Here is an 18,227-nt window from a genome sequence, read left to right as displayed (position 1 = left end):
TTGATGGTGCCAAATCTCATGACTGTTTGACATCACTACACTACGTGCCCTAATAATAAGTAATAGGAGTGGCAAAATATATTTTATTTTTTTCTTTTACCAAAAGGAAAATGTGTTCATCTTCCCCACCGACTAGCTATCTTGTTTGTTCTTTTTGAAATTTGGGCTCCATCTCTATTAAAAATGTGGCACACAATGTGGTATAAAATTGTGGTAAGTTTAGCATTGTTCTTAGAATAACTTAAACTTTATTTTCAATTGTCACAACTAAATTTAATTTGGGCTTCTTAGATCTAAGTCCAAAACGATTAGTTGTCATTCTATGTATCACAAAAATCAAAAGATTTTCATAAAATATTAAAAATAAAATAATAATAAAAAGATTTGGGCTTCTTAGATCTAGATACAAAAATGATTTTAAAAATAAAATAATAAAAAGATTACATCATAAAATATTTAAAAGAGAATGTAATTCTATGTGGCACAAAAATCAAAAGACTTAGATCAAAGTCACCAAATTCGAAGATTAAATCCAATCCTTAATAGAAATTTGAATCTATATCAACTTTTATAATTTAATTTTCCATTGCATAAAAAAGCGAAACAGTTGGTTGGTGTATATCTGCTTCCGCGCGGTTTGATGTTATATTCATGTCCCAATCCCATTAATCTTTAATTGGGTTCTTTTATTGTATTACCCTCATATAATAAATGGTTCTATTTCTAAATTATTTTTATTAACATAAAGAACGAAATTTTATTTTTTTGGATAATAGAATTTTATTTTTATCACTGGTTTGGTTTGGGCAGAGGAAGAATCCAAGATGAGGTTCGATTGCATCCTACAAACACAAGGCCCCAAATTAACAAAAAAAATAAACAGAAACTCAAAAGCCCATATTTAAACCCAGCATTTGTTGGGCCACAAACTCCAACTTGGAAAGCCGTCGCGTCTTTATATAACCCACAATTTAACTCGCAAAATAATCATTCGTTAGTCGTTATTACGCGGAACGCCCCCGCCTCTCAGACTCGCAATGTCTCCTCTCACCGGAAGCGAAGAGGACCAGTTTTCCGGCAGCGATAGAGAAGAAGAAGAAGAAGATGACGACGAAGATTTCGACGAGGACATGGAAGCCATAAGGCGTGCCTGTATGCTCACCGGCACGAACCCCGACGACCTCAACCCCAACAACAACAACAACAACCACGGCGGCGGCGACCCCCGCCACGCCTCCGGTTCAGGGTCCGAATCCGACTCCGACGAAGGCGACGATGACATTGAGTTGCTCCGGAAAATAAGGAGTCGATTCTCGAATATTTCCGATTTTTGCGAGCCTCTGTCTCTGAAGCCTTTGAGTTCATTGCCGCCTGCTGTCTCCGACGACGAAGAGGACGATTTCCAAACGCTTCTTTCCGTTCAGAAACGTTTCGCAGCCTACCAAAACGGTACTTGAAATTCAATGTATACGCATTTGTTTTGTTGTCTTTGTGTGCGTCAATTTTGCTGTTGTCATATTTTTGCAAGTTTTCATCTGCTCGTCGTCCACAATTTTATTGCACCTCAGAAAACTTGATTGTTTTTGGATTTTCAGATACTTGCAAACCAGTGAAGGAAACTTGCAATGAAATTGCTCATGAAAGTTCTCAGGGTACTGAAGATGTATGTGAGGCCATCCATCCACTGAGTGACAATGCTGAGGGACAGCCTTCCGCTTCGATTGAGTTGCAACAATCTGATTCTTGCAGGCCATCTACGTTGCCAGCCAAATACTCAACCTTCCCAAAGTCTGCTCAGGTGTTTATGGATGCCATTAAGAAGAATAGGTCCAGTCAGAAGTTTCTCCGGAGTAAGTTGGTCCAAATTGAAGCAAAAATTGAGGAGAACAGAAAACTGAAGGAACGTGTCAAAATCCTTAAAGACTTTCAAGTTTCTTGCAAAAAACGAACAGGGGAGGCATTGTCCCAAAAGAAGGATCCTCGTGTCCAGTTAATTTTGGTGAACAGGCCAAGGAAGTTTAGGGATTTAAAGGTTAGTTGCTTATTTGTTTACTAGCTTTCCCAATCAGTTATTAAGTTGTTTTTCTTTTTCTTTTTTGGTATATATGAACTAGTTATCTACTTTAGATTGAGAGGTAGCTGGTAGGTAAGTATTCTAAAGCTGCACATAATTCCTTCGGGATGAACAGAGGGAAAGGAAATACCTGCATTGGCTAGATTACTAGCTTTTCTCTATAGGATTTACTTCTTTGAGCGGACTTTTATAGGATTGCATGGGCATTTGCAATAGTGTTCTGATTGGTTTCTGCAAAACTTTTGCCTTGTACTATTCATATTTTTGGGCTTCCTTCTAATGCCGGGGTCACCTATTATTTCTGCAGGCTCATGACAAAAAGATCTCAGCTATGTTTTATGGCCCAGAAGAGAATTCACATGTTGCTAACTACAGAATGACATTGACGAAATTTCTGCATTCATTAGATCGAAAAAAATGGTCAAAGGCAGAAAAGAAAGCCCTTGAAAAGGGAATAAGACAACAATTTCAAGAAATGGTGCTTCAGTTTTCTGTACATGAATCGAGGTTTGTTCTGTCTTATTTCATCATTTTTTATGGCATGTTTCATTAATTTTTTAAGTGCTCTGTCAAACTTATTTGATTGATTATGGTTTATAGGAGAGTGGAAATGTAGAATACTTTTGTTTGACTTGCTCCTTCTTGGCTGAATAAGAAAGGAGATTTCTTTTTTTCTTTTGGGAAAAGAAAACATGACTATCTTGACTGCATTGTTGTATTTTTTATTTAATGAAACTTCACATTGTTTCTTAAACATGCCTTCCCTAACTGCATATAATCCTTGACAGTTGTTCTGAGGGACCTTATGGAGACTCTAATCATATCGATGACATTTTGGCTTCAATCAAAGATCTTGAAATTACCCCAGAAAAAATTAGAGAATTCCTGCCTAAGGTTAACTGGGAGCAGTTGGCTTCCATGTATATCGTTGGTCGTTCTGGTGGAGAATGTGAAGCAAGGTATGAGCTTTTGTAATGGTACATTTTTGTTATGCCATTAAACTTTCTAATTAATCTATTCACTTCATTTTTCAAGTCACGCAAGAGAATGTAAAATTAGTTTATTTGTGTCATCATGTTGACATACGTAAATACATAAATAGATAATATGTTTCTGAATCTCTTGTATGTTTCAAAGTTCCGATCAATATCGACACCTTATTGGCCAACACTTCTTTTTCCGTTTTTTATTTTTAAGAATAGTTATGATTTCAATTTTTTTTTTCAACCTTGGGAAGAGACCTTATGTCTAGGGGCTGGGCGGAGTATATGATTTGTCACACTTATAAACGTTGTGTTTACAATTTCACAAAAATTAGTCGGTAATCTATACTGAATCGAAATAATAATGTTCGTTTGATGAACGACTAAGATTGAGTGAGCAACTGAGTTCAAGGGGTTTGTCACTCCTATGCGGTTCATCTTCATTTTGTTTCACGTCTCAACCTGTGCGGTTCTTGACTAGCGTTTTTGTCTGTATTGATTTTCCTGAAGCATTCGTATACTTCAATGAAGCGAGTTTTGGCAGACGTCTATGGGGTCACCATCGCAGACACGTTTATCATTGTTGGATTTGATAAAAAATGCAAGGTCAGCATAGGTCATAAAAGGTGGGACCCATACATGACATGTGCTTTACTCAAAACAGTGGTGTTGATCACGTCTGTGATGATTGCCATCACAGATTTCTGTGACGCTATCAGTAACTTGTATTTATCTGACCACAATAACGATTATCACATGGTCATCTTTTCTTTAGTTTCTTTTAGCTTGATTTATCTGATTAATCCTTGCAGGTGGTTGAACTGGGAGGATCCTTTAATCAATCACAAATCATGGACCGCGAAGGAGGACAAGAATCTTCTGCATCTTGTCCAGGAGAAGGGGATTGATAATTGGTTTAATATTGCAGTATTGTTGGGGACAAACAGGACTCCGTTTCAGTGCTTGGCACGCTATCAAAGGAGCCTAAATGCTTCCATACTGAAACGGGAGTGGACCAAAGATGAGGATGCAAGACTTCGCTCAGCTGTAGAAGCTTTGGGTGAAGGTGATTGGCAATCTGTTGCTTCTGCTTTGGAAGGACGGACTGGTTCCCAATGCTCTAATAGGTTAGTTTTCTATGAATGTTTCTTATTCAAATTTTGAAGCTGTCTATTGCTGACTTGGGAAGTTCATTACATATTATTCTTTTGATATTGAAGAAAGAGCATGGTAATTCCCGTTGAGGAGATATGCAAGTTGAGTTACTTTCTGAATAGACATTGAATATTCTGTAATATAGATGGCTAAATGTTTTGGTGTTAGGTTGAAGTTTTATTGTTGCACCACCAAGGATTATATACTTCACTTGATAGTTCATGCTCTATTCTTTTTTCTGACACAAGTTTTCTGAGATGGAAAAGTTTATGTTTGGTAGATTTAAAAAATTTACTTTGTAGAACATTATTTTCTATATTATATTTTGCTTATGGCTTCAACTCAACACAAACACTGGAAAAGTCTTCTTGTCTTTCCTCCTGGAATATCTTATAAAATTAATCCATTCTTTGCATTCTTAATTTCCCTCAATTAGAATCTGGTTTTTATTCTGGCAGCATTTTCTGAGCCTCATTAATGGTAATGATAATTTTTCGTACTGTACAGATGGAAGAAATCTCTTCATCCAACCAGGAAAAGAGAAGGTAGGTGGACTCCAGAGGAAGACAAACGTCTGAAAGTGGCTCAAATGCTCTTTGGCCCCAAAAATTGGAATAAAACAGCTCAATTTGTGCCTGGTCGAACTCAGGCACAGTGTAGAGATAGGTACAGCACCACATTCTGAAGTTAAGCGTAGAAGCTACCAATTTGAGAAAATTGTTAATTTTCAATTTATGTTGCAGATATGTCAACTCTTTAGAACCTTCTTTGAAGTGGGGTGAATGGACTGAAGAAGAGGACTCAAGATTGAGAGAAGCCATTGCAGAATATGGATATTGCTGGTCCAAAGTTGCTGCATGTGTGCCTAGACGTACTGATAATATGTGCTGGAGGTACGAGGTCCTGATTATGTCAAATTGTTTTATTCATTTATTTTGTTGCCTGCACTTATTTGTTCTGACTTTCATTTTGAGCAGGAGATGGAAGGTGTTATTTCCAGATGACGTGTGCTTGCTCAAAGAAGAGAAAAGAATAAGAAAGGCGGCTCTTATGTGCAACTTTGTTGATCGGGAGACAGAACGTCCAGCCCTTGGCCCTAATGATTTTCATCCGCCAATTGTTACTTCAACCAAAACTTTAACTTATTCTAGGAAGCAGAAAGGAAAATTAAGGTATAATGTTCAAATACCCAGAAAATTATGTTTACCCAGTAAATTTTTACAATTTTCCCCTACCTATTTTATGGTGAAGCAAACACAACATATTTCCACGAGTTTCCTTAGAATTTTATATTTCTTGTATTAACAAGTGGAGAATGCATACAATATTGCCCCATTTCACTCCTGCTTTATTCATGCTTACCATATATACCTTTTGTGCAATGCAGCAAAGTTTCGAAGAAGATTAGATCCAGGAGGCAAAAAAAGGGTCAAAGTTGTTCCAAGGTATCTGAGATAGATAATTTTGATAAGGTTGAGACATGTGATGGACATGATGCCTCAAATACAAAGAATAAAGTTCGTAAACAGCGACGAATAAGGCACAAAGGTACTCATTGTGAGCAGGATACACACAAAGAACCTAGGGAAATGTCTTGTTCAGATCAGATTGTAGGAACATCAGATGGAGACGATACTACACTTGCTTGCTTTCTACGCAATAAATCAAAGAAGAGAAAGCTTGGCCCTGTCCCCTCAATCAATGGAAAAAAGAAGAGAAAGCTTGTAGCTTCTGATTCTGCTGTTCAGGAGTGCCCCGCAAACAGTATAGAGAAGGGATCTGAAGTGCATCCTGAAATGAATAAAGTTTGCGATGGAAATCAAATAGTCTCTTTCCGGAAAGATGATGAGTTTATGGTCCATTGTGATGATAGAATTTCAGAAAGAATGCCACCTTGCAGCGTGCAGTCTAGTCATTTGAATGGTAACATCATGGCTAGTGACAAGGAGCCTGATGGACTAAAGTTAGTCAGTGGGCGGAAGGCTGGCTTACAAGAACCTGTGAGGAAAGTGGTGGGCATTGATCCAGAAAGTGATGGTGATATTGATGATGTTGTTCTTGCTTCCTGGAGGAAAAAGAAATTGAAGAAGAGGCACCCTCAAACTGCCAAAAGCGGTCCTCACGCTTGCCCTCCCTCAGGTGTAACGACAAGATCAGAGCCGCTTCCAAAAAGAGTAGATCAGTCTAATGATCGAAGCCAAGTGCCCTTTGTGGCTGTTGGTAATGAGCCTGGTGCAGTAGATATAGGAAAACAACATAGGGTTGATCATTGTGGAACTGTGAGGGAAATAGTGAACATTGGCGCAGAAGGTGATCATGAGGCTGGTGATACAACACTTGCTTGCTTTCTGCGAAATAAATCAAAGAACAGGCAGCGTCAGTCTCGCAGAGGTGATAACCAGAAGCCAAGGTGATATTTGAAGTTTTCATCTCTGCATATGAAAAAGGGCCTTGATAGTAACCATATAAAAGCTAGTACAACTGTAGAATACGGAAGTCAAAAAACCGGTTATGCAATGTTTGGGACCATTTTATTGCAGGCAGGCAAATCATTGAAAAGGATTTCTAATCATCTTTGCTGGTGACAATGAGCCAGCTAAGTCAGTTTTGTTGAAGTTATCACCAGCTCGTGAGGACATAGAAAAAAAGGTGAAGTGTACAGTAGCATATACAGAGGATTTGGAACTGGGATTCTTGTGTTAGTGATGCTACTACGGCGCTTGTGTTAACCTCGATTGCTCTTTCGTCACATTAGCCAAAAATTAAAAAAAAATTGGAGCTTTTGTAGGATTCTATTTATCTGAGAAGTCTTGTAAGATGTACGTATAATTTTCTTTGGTTGCCTTGAGCAACCAATTTTGATGAGTTACAGCTGTATAGCGACTATTCATTGAAAATATAAATTTTCTTACAATTTGAAGAATGGTGCCATATTTGATGTTAGTAAATGCTTTAAGTTTTGCGTAGCAGTCTAACGGTGTGAATTTCGTTTGTTTGTCTCTTGAATGCGAAGAGAAAAAAGGAAAAGAATTCAAACTCAATTTTCAGCTTTTTAACCCTTTTTTATTTTTTTCCACTTACATCCCTTTTATTTTTTATTACTTTTTACTATAACAAAAAAGTTAATGTAAGTGAACAAAAGATACTTTTTACTATAACAAAAAAGTTAATGTAAGTGAACAAAAGAGGAGTGAATATATAATTTCTAACAAAGGAGTGTGAATGAACCAAAGAAAAGTGGGTAAATCAGCTCTCTTTCTTATTTAAGAGTTTTACCTCAGTGCTGAAACGTTCACTTTACATAAGCAGTATGGGGTTATTTTGGTTCAATTTCATTTTAAGTCTCTCACAATACGATCAGCAGCATATCATATGAGATCAGGTTAGTGTGTATTGTAGTGATGTTAAAATCGAGAATTCGCATCACCCCAATCTCCAAATGGAAACGTTGGCAGGCAGGGCATCGAAATATGTTACAGTGAATTAACTCTAAAAATAACTGACAATACATGCGCTAAAATGGAACAATTATTATGTTCTCGATCAGTTTAGCAAATAAGCTCAAAATTAAGCTTCACTAAAGATAAACTCGATCAAGCCGCTTGCAGGCAGCACTAAAATGCCACCTATAGCTAAAAACTTGACCCCGTTGGGTAAATGTTTCATGACATCTCGCCATGGCAGTAATCACATAAACATTGTTAACTAATATGGAATTTGATTATCAAATTCAATGCTTAACTGAGGATGAAAAGCCAATATAATATCTTAATTCGAAAACTGAAGCTCAAAATAACGAGGCCTCAAAGCCATATAGTCAACATAATGATAAAATCCAACATGTCCAACATTTCCAACAAAAACCTAAATAAACTTTGAAGCAACTACAAGAACAAAAAAAAAAAAGTAACTGACTGTTCTCGATAACATAGGTCCTCATGGAGAATATTACTCCCAAGCTTTTCTAGCGGCCAATGCCCCAAACTCTGATTACCCCATCGGAGTAGCCGCTGAACAGGGTGCTCCCATCGGCACTCCAGTTCAAACTTGTACAGTAAATAACCTGCAATTCGGAACAAAAGTTAAATCGACAGAATCACAAGTTATATAATTGTCTACAAGTAGAAAAAAACAAAATCGCTTGATAAACCCAAAAAAAAGGAGCCCTAATATTAACTATATGCACATTGCAGATGACATGGCCACTCTAGGATCCGCCTAGATTAGAGACATGGTAATAAAAAGAATGTACAACGCCTACTCCAGCAAGAGCCTAGAAGAACCTCACTCCAAAACAGCAGATCCCTTTCATATACGGAAACAACCAACCAAATTAACCTTCACTTGTTGATCCTTTTTCAATAGAAAAAAAAAACAAACAGTCAATTTAGCCTTCCCTAGTAGCTGGCTTGTCAATTTCAAAATTTGCAATACATTTTTCATAAGTATGTAAGTATGTACACAATAAAAATTACACAAACTCATCGCCTACGTGACCAACTTGCATTAGAACCCTATTTCTATAACCCCTGATCCCTCCCACTTCTCACAAATCTAAACCCTTTTAAATTCCAAACCATTTGTTTCTGTTTCACAAGAAACAAATCATCAAACAATGCACTGCAAAACAAGGTATGATCAAACAATCAACATATCTTCTAAAACAATGCACTGCAAAACATGACGAAAGGCAGAATACCAAATGGAAAAATTATCTATAAGCAACGTAATCATAACATATTAAAAAAGCATAATCGCATATGGAACACAAGGGAGAATTTGATCAATTAACAAAATTGAAAAATCAGAAATACAACCAGTATATAATAAAAAAGAACACGTATACCTTCTTCTTGTAAGCAGTAGCAGCATGGGTATCCTCTGTCTTCTCAGCCTCAGTTTTGAGATCAACCTTCAAATCCTCAACGATTTGCTTGCTCTCCAAATCCCAGATCTTAATGCTTTGTTCAGTTGCCGCGCACAACCAGTACCTGTTGGGACTGAAGCAGAGAGCGTGAATAATAGCACCAGCACCAAGTGAGTAAAGCATCTTGCCTTCTGCCAAATCCCACAGCAAAATCACTCCATCTTTCCCTCCGCTGGCGCACAATGAACCATCAGGAGAAACCGCCACTGTGTTCACATACCCATTGTGCCCTTCAAGGGTGCACCTCAGCTTACAGTTGGTCAAGTTCCACACTTTGACAGTCTTGTCCCACGAGGCGGATACGATGGTGGGCTGCAGTGTATTGGGGCTGAAGCGGACGCAGCTGACCCAATCACCATGCCCGTCTTGGTCCTGGATAGTGAACTTGCACTCACCAAGAGTGTTCCACAGTTTGATCGTACGGTCGCGGGACGCCGAGACGATCTGACGGTTGTCAATCGAGAAGGCCACGGAGAGAACGTCCTTGGTATGGCCCACAAAGCGGCGAGCAGAGACGCCAAGAGCCAAGTCCCAGAGGCGAAGCTCGCCGTCCCAGGATCCAGAGAGCGCGAACTGGCCGTCGGATGAGAGGACGACGTCCTGGACGAAGTGAGAGTGGCCTGTTAGCCTGCGGCGGGGAACACCGTAAGTCTTCTCATCCTTGGTAAGGTGCCAGAGGATGATAGACTTGTCGCGCGATGCCGAGACGATCATCTCAGAGTTGTCGATCGGAATGGCGATGGCTGTGACCATGTCGGTGTGAGCCCTCATGGTTCCGCGGAGAACGAGAGTTTCTGCCATGGCTTTGGCTTTGCTCGGCGGCTGAGTGGGTATCTAGGGTTTCGAGAGGCGAAGGCGCGGAGTGAGAGTGAAAGCGTGAGAGGAAAAATGAGAATAAAAGAAGTATATATAGCTGAATGAAATAGGGTTTTTGGGGAGAGTTAGAGAGAGATAGGGAGAGCCAAACCCAAACTAGGCCCTGGGGTGGGGTGTGTGTGTGTGTGTGTTTGGGAACCATAAGTTTGGTAACCTCGCTCAGAATAAGCAAGGCCCGGGAATAAATTTTGGGTCTAATTTGGAAGCCCAATTAGAATCTGAAGTCGGGCCTTGGATTCAGACAACACCACAGCATAGAAACCAATGGTTAGATGATGACTATACCCTACCTAAAATATCAAATATCCTTTTTTTAAAGATGATATCAAATATCCTTATCTTAAATAAGTTTAGTACGTATTTAAGGATTAGAGACAATGATATTGGCACTCTAAAAACGTTATTGTACTCATCCAAGTTGAATTTCTCTCTTAAATTTTTATACGTGATGCATAACTTTTTCGAAGTACTAATAACAGTTTCTTTTGATTCGATTAATATTTAATTTTATTCTTCATAATATGTATTTTTGCTCTTACTTTCAACATGTTGTGGGTATGTGTCTTTAGAGATAAATCGTCAAATATCCAGTCGAACATCTTAATATAAATAAAGTTATATACAAATTGAATGGTAAAGTGCATTGATTTTTCACAAGTTAATCCACTCCAATCAATCATATTGGGTTTTGAATTTGGACTTTCAATTTAATCAACCAAAACAAATCATTTATATTATTGATTTAAGCGAATTGAATTATGTAGCATCTCGAACCATACTAATTTTGACAATACCATGATTTGAACAATTGCTTGCATTATAATTATATAGTGTATGCAAAATTTTACTTCAATATAATTCAGATTTACAGAATTAGCAACATACGGGATTTTGATAGGAAGAGAGCATTAACCTAACCATTACTATTAGTAGAATAGAAAAGTTCATATAAAGCTAGAGTTTAAGTTAATTACCAAAACTTTCGGGGCCTAAATATACTACGCCCAATTGATCTCATCCTACCAGCCTTAACTTAACCCCACTTGCCTTCTCTACAAATCCTTCAAAATTCCTCAGATAAACTTACTCATAACAGAAGGGCCTCCTCGTATTAGGCTTTTACAGTCTCTTTGAATCCTCAAACTGATTTCCATTACGTGAAGAACCACCGCTACACTTGATTACGGCGCGGGTTTTCCTCGGACCGCTTGCGGCTCTGCCCGATAAACAACTTTTTTCCATTTTATTTTCCCTTTTCCACTCAAAACCATCTTCTTTCAAAACCATCTTCACAGAAAGGACTTCAGTGTCTTAAGGCTCAGTGATGGATGCTTGGCTCTCATAGCACCCACAATGCTTTCTTTAAGGTCAGTTCATCAAATTTACTGCGTTCTGTCATCTGGGTCTTTGTTGTGCGTCTCTGTTACTGATTTAATTGTCTATTTCTTCTTCTGGGTATTGTTCTACTTTCTCTATTATGGTAATTTATTTGAGATATTCGTTGTTTTTCTTTTGTTGTTATAATTGGTTGCTTACTCTTGCGGGCTCTTACATTTTGTTGATAAAATTTGTTAGTAATAACTGGTCCTTTGGTTTAATGGCTTTCCTGTTATTGTGGTTTGTGTGTATACATCTGGTTTACTTTTGGGTTTTGTAACAATTGACTTGATTTTATTCACCAACTGTTTACTTTCGATTTTGGTACGCCATTGTTATTTTAGGGGATTTTGGAGAAGGCATAGGAGGAAGTTGTATGTTACAGCTGGTGTTTTAGGAAGTGGATATCTTCTGTATAAACTGTATAATGCTCACAGACAAAGGCTTGCTGACCTGGATACCGAACTCGAGCATGAACGAGATAGAAATGAAGAGCTTATCAAGGCCCAGTTAAGAGAGATCCCCACTTCAATTTCTGTATCCAGATATTTTGTTGTTGAGTCCCTAACTACTTACTATCTGGGTTCTAACATTATGTCTTTTTGTTCCCAATAATAGAATGCAAGCCCATTTTGAGAACATACAAAGAATTGCTGATACAACTACGTTGCCTCATGCAATGCAATATTTAAATAGTCGGATAGCTGAAGAGTTAGACCTTTCTCACCTTACCGACAGGTTAATGCAAGCGAAGGGCCAATCAACATCTGCGGAGAAACTTGAATTATGGGATAGACTGAAAATTCTAAGTATGAATCTGACTTGACTGAATTTCTAAGTACAAACTTGAATTTATTTATATATTTGTCATCTATCAGTACCGTAGTTTATGAATTCTGATATTTATAATCAGCTCACCTTGTATAGGTCTTGTATTTTTCCAGGTTTCACGAGAATGGTGTTGTCGTTGTGGGCAATGACGATCCTTAGCTTATATATTAGAGTTCAAGTCAATATATTAGGGAGACATTTATATATTGATACTGCCCGTGGTCTTGGAAGCTCTCTTTTAATTGTAAGAGCTATATACTTTCCTACTTTCAGTACTTGCAAATTATTGATAACTCCATTTTGCATGTATTTCATGGTCCTATTTCATACTAGGATGAATTATCATTGCATATCAAGATGTGTGAACTTTCACTTTCTAAAAATGGATTGTTGGGAAATGTAGCCTCAAAAGTGAAACATCTTCTTCTAGATGTTCATTTGTAGGTTAGCCTGTCACCAAAATTTGGGATTGAAGGAATGTATGTGATCTAAACTTAATCAAAGTAAATAAGTTTCATTGAGTTATCAAATATGGCTGCAAGTTATGCCACTTGTAAATAAAATTTCCCAGGAGTTAGGGATATTCTAGCGTGTTGCAATTATACCTAGGGTAGTGGCTGAGTGGCATCACATTCACTGTTGTTAAGGAGATTTTAAAATAAAATGGTTCAGTTTTGGAGAATAACTTAGTAGATAAGTATGGTGAAGCCTAGACACGCAATTCTGTTTGAGAGTGTAGAAAAGGACTGGGATGCATTTCTGGTGAGGCTGGATATCCATAGAGGAGGTGAGGTATTAGTGGCAGGGGGGTAGATGGTTTCCAGGTTGTCTCAATCTGGAAATAATATATTTCAGATTACTATCCCTGATTACTGCTTGGTGACAGTCTGATTGGTGCTCACTCCCTAAATGTACCATTACATCTGTTCATTTCCCCCAGTAATTTAACTGACATTAAGGCTGATTTGCAACACCACTCACATGTTATTTTTACTACTGGTTCTGAAGTGAACTTTAGACAATATTACTGGTTCTGACATGTTACTTTTACTACTCTGAATGTATATATTTGTTATTACTATGTTTACAGGAGGATGCTGATCTCATTCATAGGGATGACCAGCAGAAGTTTCTAGCAAGTTCTGATTTTCTCGCCAGGTATGGCATGCCTGCTTTAATTTCAAACATCCAGGCAGCAGCAACAGAAGTTCTTAAGGGGTAAGCTTTGTCTTACCATCTATTATCATGTTGTAGCCATTCTGAAAATCAAAGGCAGGTTTATCTGTCAATTCAGTCGTTTTCTTGATTTTTTTTGTTAACTCCGTTAATGCTTATGAGTATACATGCTTCTCCTTTGTGACTATGTCATCCTTAAAAATGTCTTATATACGATGGTCAATGTCCAGGCTTTCAATCTATTCTCAGTAAGTGTTTAATACACGAAACTACCAAACTTTCTCATAGAACGTATTGATTATCAGAGATCGTATTAAATAGTTTGGATGCTTTTCATGTGCAGAAAGCAGCTAAGGGATTCCTTCAATGCCACAGTTCTTCGTGCAACTGTCATGCAAATACTTGACAAGTTCATGAGCACAGGAGATCCCCATCACTGGGTGAACTACTTGATGCCAGAGGATGCTCGTGCACTTGAACTAGCCACTGCCTTCAGCAATGATAACACACTTCTACCAGATGTCACCAAATTTGAACAACTTATGGTGGAGACACGGGCAGTAATATCAAGGTATGCCTGTGATGTTAGGGATGCAGCATTATCGGCCATAGTATACTGATTTTGGCTTTACCTAATTCTGACTTCTTTCATAAGCTTGCTAGAGGAGATCCATACATGTAATGCCTATTATACAAGTTTATTTTGTCATTGTTATCCCTCAAAATGCCACCTTTTCTTTTAGTAACTTTTTGTTCCACTAATTGGAAGTCGGTCAAATCCTTTTCATCTTCTATTGCAGTGATGAATTTGGGAGTGTTGCTGACATAGCATTGAGAGCAGTGGTGGATACTGTGATAGAGGACATGGGTGCTCAACCCGGAGGAGTTCAACTTGCCAAAGTTTTGGCACGGGTAGCACGGATGGGTCCTACAGTCCTTGAAGAACCAAGCAAATTCATCCAAATCATTCTAAATGTACCAGAAGTTGAGCGCTTTTTCACTCTCATCTATTCAAGTATGCAAATCTCATAGACTAGATGCGGACCACAGTTTCTGTTTTCAGTAAATTTTTGTTTGGTGTACAAGCAAGCTAGCAGTGGAAAACATGATCTAATGGTATTGGGTTCCATTTCAAGTTCTCAAAATTCAAAAGTTTGAAAGGAATAATAGAGAAATATTGCAGTGTATTTTACTGTTTGTAGTACTACTTCCACATTTCAAATCTTTTGTTGTGCTGTATTATCTACATATCATATCATGTGAGGCTTCTTCATTCTAACATGCCCAGTACTATTTGCTTGCTTTTTATTACTGAAAGTGATCATCACCAAAGTTGTGATATTGAACCCCAGGTAGTATTATATATTTGACTTTGTGGTAAATGCAAATTTTGAATTAAATAAAAGATTATTATTCTTCTCTTTTAGCCCTTAATTCACAATTAACTTTTGTAACCGGAAAAAAAATGAAATGAAATATTTTAATTTTTGGTCAGTAAAATGAAATTCACTCTTCAAATAAACAGGGCGCTTTGCCCACTAAAAATAAGGGGCCGGGTGCAAACGGGCACATAAAGTCACAATTTCACACGCTACCCCAAATTTACACCGTCAAATCAAATCAAATCAAATCCCCAATTTTACTCTCACTCTCGCACGAGTTCAGTCTCTGAATCGCACTCAGTGACTCTCGGTGTACAACAATGGCGACCAACAGCAACAGTGACATCTTAATGCTAGAAGCTCCGCCACCGCAAGGTCCAGCATGGCCAGGACCTTTAACCAACGCCGAAACCATCGACGCGTTGCCGTACATCGACGACGACTACGCTAACCCCGACGTCAAAAGAGAGGTCGACCGCATGGTGGAGGAGGAGTTGCGACGCAGCGCAAAAAAGCCCGCCGATTTCCTCAAAGACTTGCCTCCACTTCCCAAGCCCAATTTCCAGGTCAGTGCCCAATTTCCTAGGTTTTTCTCTCTTTTGGCTGCGGAGATTAGGGTTCTATCTCTCTGATTATGAAATTTTATACCTCAGGATCATCCGATGTTAGCTAGAGAGTACGACCGCGTGAGAGCTTCCAGGCCTCCGGCGGTTATTGATTTTTCCAGAGACAAAGTAGAGACGCCGCCTTTGAATAAAATGAATGATGAAACTGCTTGGAGACTTGCTCTTCAGAAAGCTCAGTGCTCTTTGCAGCACCAAGTCGTCAGGTAATGTCTACATACATACGTATGTGTATATAATGTATGCCATGTATCTGTATTTATGAATATGTATGTATGCGTATATATTTACTTGTGATGAATTGAGTGGCTGGTTTGCAGGTTAGAGAATTTGGAGCTGATTGACAAATATGGTCCTGACGCCTGGATTCAGAACAACAATCGATTGCAATTGGTTTTTTCAAGGTTCGTTTTTCAGATCTCATGTGAAAAATGCAACGTTTATGATTGTGAAACAACTGATTGAATTCCTTGATTCCCGCACTAGTTGTGCCCCTTTGGCGATTGCGCAGCAGTAACCTGTGACTATATGAAAAAATGGATTTGATAATACTTAGTATTTCTTTTTCAGAATGCAGAAATTAGCTCAGGAACAATTTCAAAAGATTGAAACAGTGAATCGTGAAAGGAAATATCACCAGGTGATTTAACTTTCTTGCAGCCGACCTTGCACTGTTTTGATGCTCAGTTGTACTCTGATCTGATAAATTTACTTCTTCATTGATGGCAGCAAAACACTGCATATGAGCTTAATGCTCTGTCTGCCCAATGGAAGGAGCTGTGTCAGAAGAATATAGAAATCCATGCTGCATGTGGTAAGCTTGAAAGTCATCTGGATGAATTGAGGAGGGAAGCGGCAGAGAAGTAATCTACCTTTTCCTATCTGGTGTGTTTTCTCTGGCATGCATTTTAGTAGTTTGACCACTAATTAGTTGTTACTCATTTCAGGGGCTGGAACTTGGAAGCCAATGCAGAAAATGGTTCTCTGTTGAATTCTGAATGAGATGTATGCTTTTGCACCTATTGGCATTTGATGCTACAACTCTGTTATCTTGTTATACGATGCTATGTAATATTCTTTTGCTTCGCATTATTCAGAAATGATGTATTCCTTCAATCCCTCTTTTGGGTTTCAAATGTAACGTTGAAGAATTAGTCACAGATGTTGGGGTTTCAACGCATTTGTGTGTTATGAAAGGAGTTTGGTCTTTCTTTTCCCTTCTTTCCTTAGTTGAGTTATTTAGGATTTGGCGCCTCAAATTCAAAATGTATGATGCATTACCTTTCCTTTGAGGACATAACAAGAACGGAGTAACGGATGCATAGATGTTTAGGTCATGCCTATACAAATATATGTGGTACTTTATGCTGGAACAGTTTTGGCAAATGTGTTGAACAACTTCTATGATTATATGCTTCATTACGATGAGTCTTCATTCCTTGAAGAGAGGATATTATGTGCTTATTATGATCGGCTTAAAGCAATCTGTATCAGGCAGCTAGAGTTGATTAGAAACTAGACTTTATTGCTTCTGCCCTAAATGGAGCAGCGGCAATACACATATGTGACGATCAGTTTTTGGATGCGATTATGATGTATCGAATACTACTGATACTGACTTTCACAGCAACTTCGTACATCAGATCGAATACTACTGATACTGACTTTCACAGCAACTTCGTACATCAGATCATACACTCTTGTTGTCATAAGCACAATTATTTATAGGTAATCTAATGCTAGCTAGCATCTCTCTTCTCGTGGAGATGAGAAAGAATGTACAAAAATGTAGCATACAGCAAAACAGGTAATTTGTTTTGCACACAGTACAGTAGTAACCACCAGTTTATGCTTCCCCTAGTGAAAGTAGGTTACGTAATTTATTTCGTTTCAAGATTTTCAGCTCTTGTATTTAAACATGTGTATTCTGTTTGGGCCCAGTATTTTGTAGTAGATAAGTTATTATTCATTTATTTTATATCAGCCCTCCAAGCAAAACCTAACAATGGAGAAAGAAGAGGCGTTCGTCCTCTCCTTGGTGCCCAAGTAATAGCAGCATCTATTACATGATATTAGACCCATATACATTTTGTTTCAATGTCTGTACTGCTTTTTGGGAACTCGCTCAGACCAAAAAAGGAAACTTATTGATATGATGATTAAACAAAGAAAAATGCTAGGCTGATCACATTTTTCATACAACATTGTGTACCACATCTTTAATAGAAGTGGGCTCCACCTCTATTAGAGAGGTGGTATACAATGTGGTATAAAAATGTGGTAAGCTTGGATCTCAGTAAGTGATAATAAAGTCCTTGCTTGTTGCCCAAACAAAGCATCTCTTCGCCCCAATTGTCTGTTTGTTTATTTTGGCCATCGAACTAGAGAGAGAGAGAGAGAGAGAGAGAGAGAGAGAGAGAGAGAGATTTATCCCTTCATTGAACTTGAAAATGGTTATGAGTATGATGAAACCTGCAGTGAAAATAGCAAAAAATCCTCTCTCCGCTGCCACTAGTTTTGGTCATTGCAAACAAAACCCTTGTCGTCAAACGTATTTCACAACTCACAAATGAAAAATTGGCTCCTTATTATGACAACATTCCTCCTCCAGAGCCCAAACAACATTCCCCTTGCAGACCCCAAACCCCAAACTCTGTATACTCCCAGTAAAGAAGAAGACTCTGTTTTCTTGGTTGCCCATTTCAACAATAATAATATTTCACCCACCCTCCACTTCCCGATTCTCTCCTCCTACGGCAACCCCTGCCTTGATCTTTTCTTCCACGTACACGTACCAAACGTAGAAGCAGAAGACGACAGCGA

The 18,227-nt window shown here is 38.3% G+C and overlaps 4 protein-coding genes across 4 annotated transcripts; 3 read left to right on the top strand and 1 right to left on the bottom strand.

Annotated features, from left to right (window-relative positions):
* Positions 1–1,005: 1,005 nt before the first annotated feature.
* On the top strand, positions 1,006–7,129 carry LOC117628452. The gene is made up of 9 exons (XM_034360910.1): positions 1,006–1,449; positions 1,596–2,032; positions 2,382–2,581; positions 2,863–3,033; positions 3,870–4,184; positions 4,720–4,878; positions 4,956–5,105; positions 5,190–5,384; positions 5,600–7,129. Exons 1-9 carry the CDS (start codon positions 1,038–1,040, stop codon positions 6,624–6,626), a joined length of 3,066 nt encoding a protein of 1,021 aa, XP_034216801.1. The 5' UTR covers positions 1,006–1,037; the 3' UTR covers positions 6,627–7,129.
* A 799-nt stretch (positions 7,130–7,928) lies between these two features.
* On the bottom strand, positions 7,929–10,122 carry LOC117627272 (guanine nucleotide-binding protein subunit beta-like protein). Its single transcript, XM_034359261.1, has 2 exons — positions 9,059–10,122; positions 7,929–8,275 (listed from the first exon to the last, which is right to left on the bottom strand). Exons 1-2 carry the CDS (start codon positions 9,938–9,940, stop codon positions 8,177–8,179), a joined length of 981 nt encoding a protein of 326 aa, XP_034215152.1. The 5' UTR covers positions 9,941–10,122; the 3' UTR covers positions 7,929–8,176.
* An 878-nt stretch (positions 10,123–11,000) lies between these two features.
* LOC117628818 (peroxisome biogenesis protein 3-2) lies at positions 11,001–14,672 on the top strand. The gene is made up of 7 exons (XM_034361351.1): positions 11,001–11,382; positions 11,737–11,901; positions 12,011–12,201; positions 12,337–12,467; positions 13,314–13,441; positions 13,743–13,970; positions 14,200–14,672. The coding sequence occupies exons 1-7, from the start codon at positions 11,369–11,371 to the stop codon at positions 14,429–14,431; spliced, it is 1,089 nt and encodes a 362-aa protein (XP_034217242.1). The 5' UTR covers positions 11,001–11,368; the 3' UTR covers positions 14,432–14,672.
* Positions 14,673–14,955: 283 nt separating this feature from the next.
* On the top strand, positions 14,956–16,633 carry LOC117627795 (pre-mRNA-splicing factor SPF27 homolog). The gene is made up of 6 exons (XM_034360038.1): positions 14,956–15,347; positions 15,435–15,610; positions 15,725–15,808; positions 15,975–16,044; positions 16,134–16,267; positions 16,352–16,633. The coding sequence occupies exons 1-6, from the start codon at positions 15,102–15,104 to the stop codon at positions 16,404–16,406; spliced, it is 765 nt and encodes a 254-aa protein (XP_034215929.1). The 5' UTR covers positions 14,956–15,101; the 3' UTR covers positions 16,407–16,633.
* Positions 16,634–18,227: the final 1,594 nt, after the last annotated feature.

This window comes from Prunus dulcis, chromosome 5 (assembly GCF_902201215.1).
Source record: "Prunus dulcis chromosome 5, ALMONDv2, whole genome shotgun sequence".
In the NCBI taxonomy this organism is placed as follows: domain Eukaryota; kingdom Viridiplantae; phylum Streptophyta; class Magnoliopsida; order Rosales; family Rosaceae; genus Prunus; species Prunus dulcis.
This window is presented reverse-complemented; position numbering and strand designations above follow the sequence as displayed.

What these genes read in the sequence shown, in the direction of transcription:
- LOC117628452 (XM_034360910.1), top strand. Translation starts at nt 1,038, where the DNA reads ATGTCTCCTCTCACCGGAAGCGAAGAGGACCAGTTTTCCGGCAGCGAT. An exon ending in ACTGATAATATGTGCTGGAG is followed by an intron (nt 5,106 to 5,189) that starts GTACGAGGTCCT and finishes CATTTTGAGCAG; the next exon opens with GAGATGGAAGGTGTTATTTC. An exon ending in AAGCAGAAAGGAAAATTAAG is followed by an intron (nt 5,385 to 5,599) that starts GTATAATGTTCA and finishes TGTGCAATGCAG; the next exon opens with CAAAGTTTCGAAGAAGATTA.
- LOC117627272 (XM_034359261.1), bottom strand. Translation starts at nt 9,940, where the DNA reads ATGGCAGAAACTCTCGTTCTCCGCGGAACCATGAGGGCTCACACCGAC. An exon ending in CTACTGCTTACAAGAAGAAG is followed by an intron (nt 8,276 to 9,058) that starts GTATACGTGTTC and finishes TCCGAATTGCAG; the next exon opens with GTTATTTACTGTACAAGTTT.
- LOC117628818 (XM_034361351.1), top strand. An exon ending in GGATAGACTGAAAATTCTAA is followed by an intron (nt 12,202 to 12,336) that starts GTATGAATCTGA and finishes GTATTTTTCCAG; the next exon opens with GTTTCACGAGAATGGTGTTG. An exon ending in GCAACAGAAGTTCTTAAGGG is followed by an intron (nt 13,442 to 13,742) that starts GTAAGCTTTGTC and finishes TTTCATGTGCAG; the next exon opens with AAAGCAGCTAAGGGATTCCT.
- LOC117627795 (XM_034360038.1), top strand. Translation starts at nt 15,102, where the DNA reads ATGGCGACCAACAGCAACAGTGACATCTTAATGCTAGAAGCTCCGCCA. An exon ending in TTGCAATTGGTTTTTTCAAG is followed by an intron (nt 15,809 to 15,974) that starts GTTCGTTTTTCA and finishes TTTCTTTTTCAG; the next exon opens with AATGCAGAAATTAGCTCAGG. An exon ending in AGGAGGGAAGCGGCAGAGAA is followed by an intron (nt 16,268 to 16,351) that starts GTAATCTACCTT and finishes TACTCATTTCAG; the next exon opens with GGGCTGGAACTTGGAAGCCA.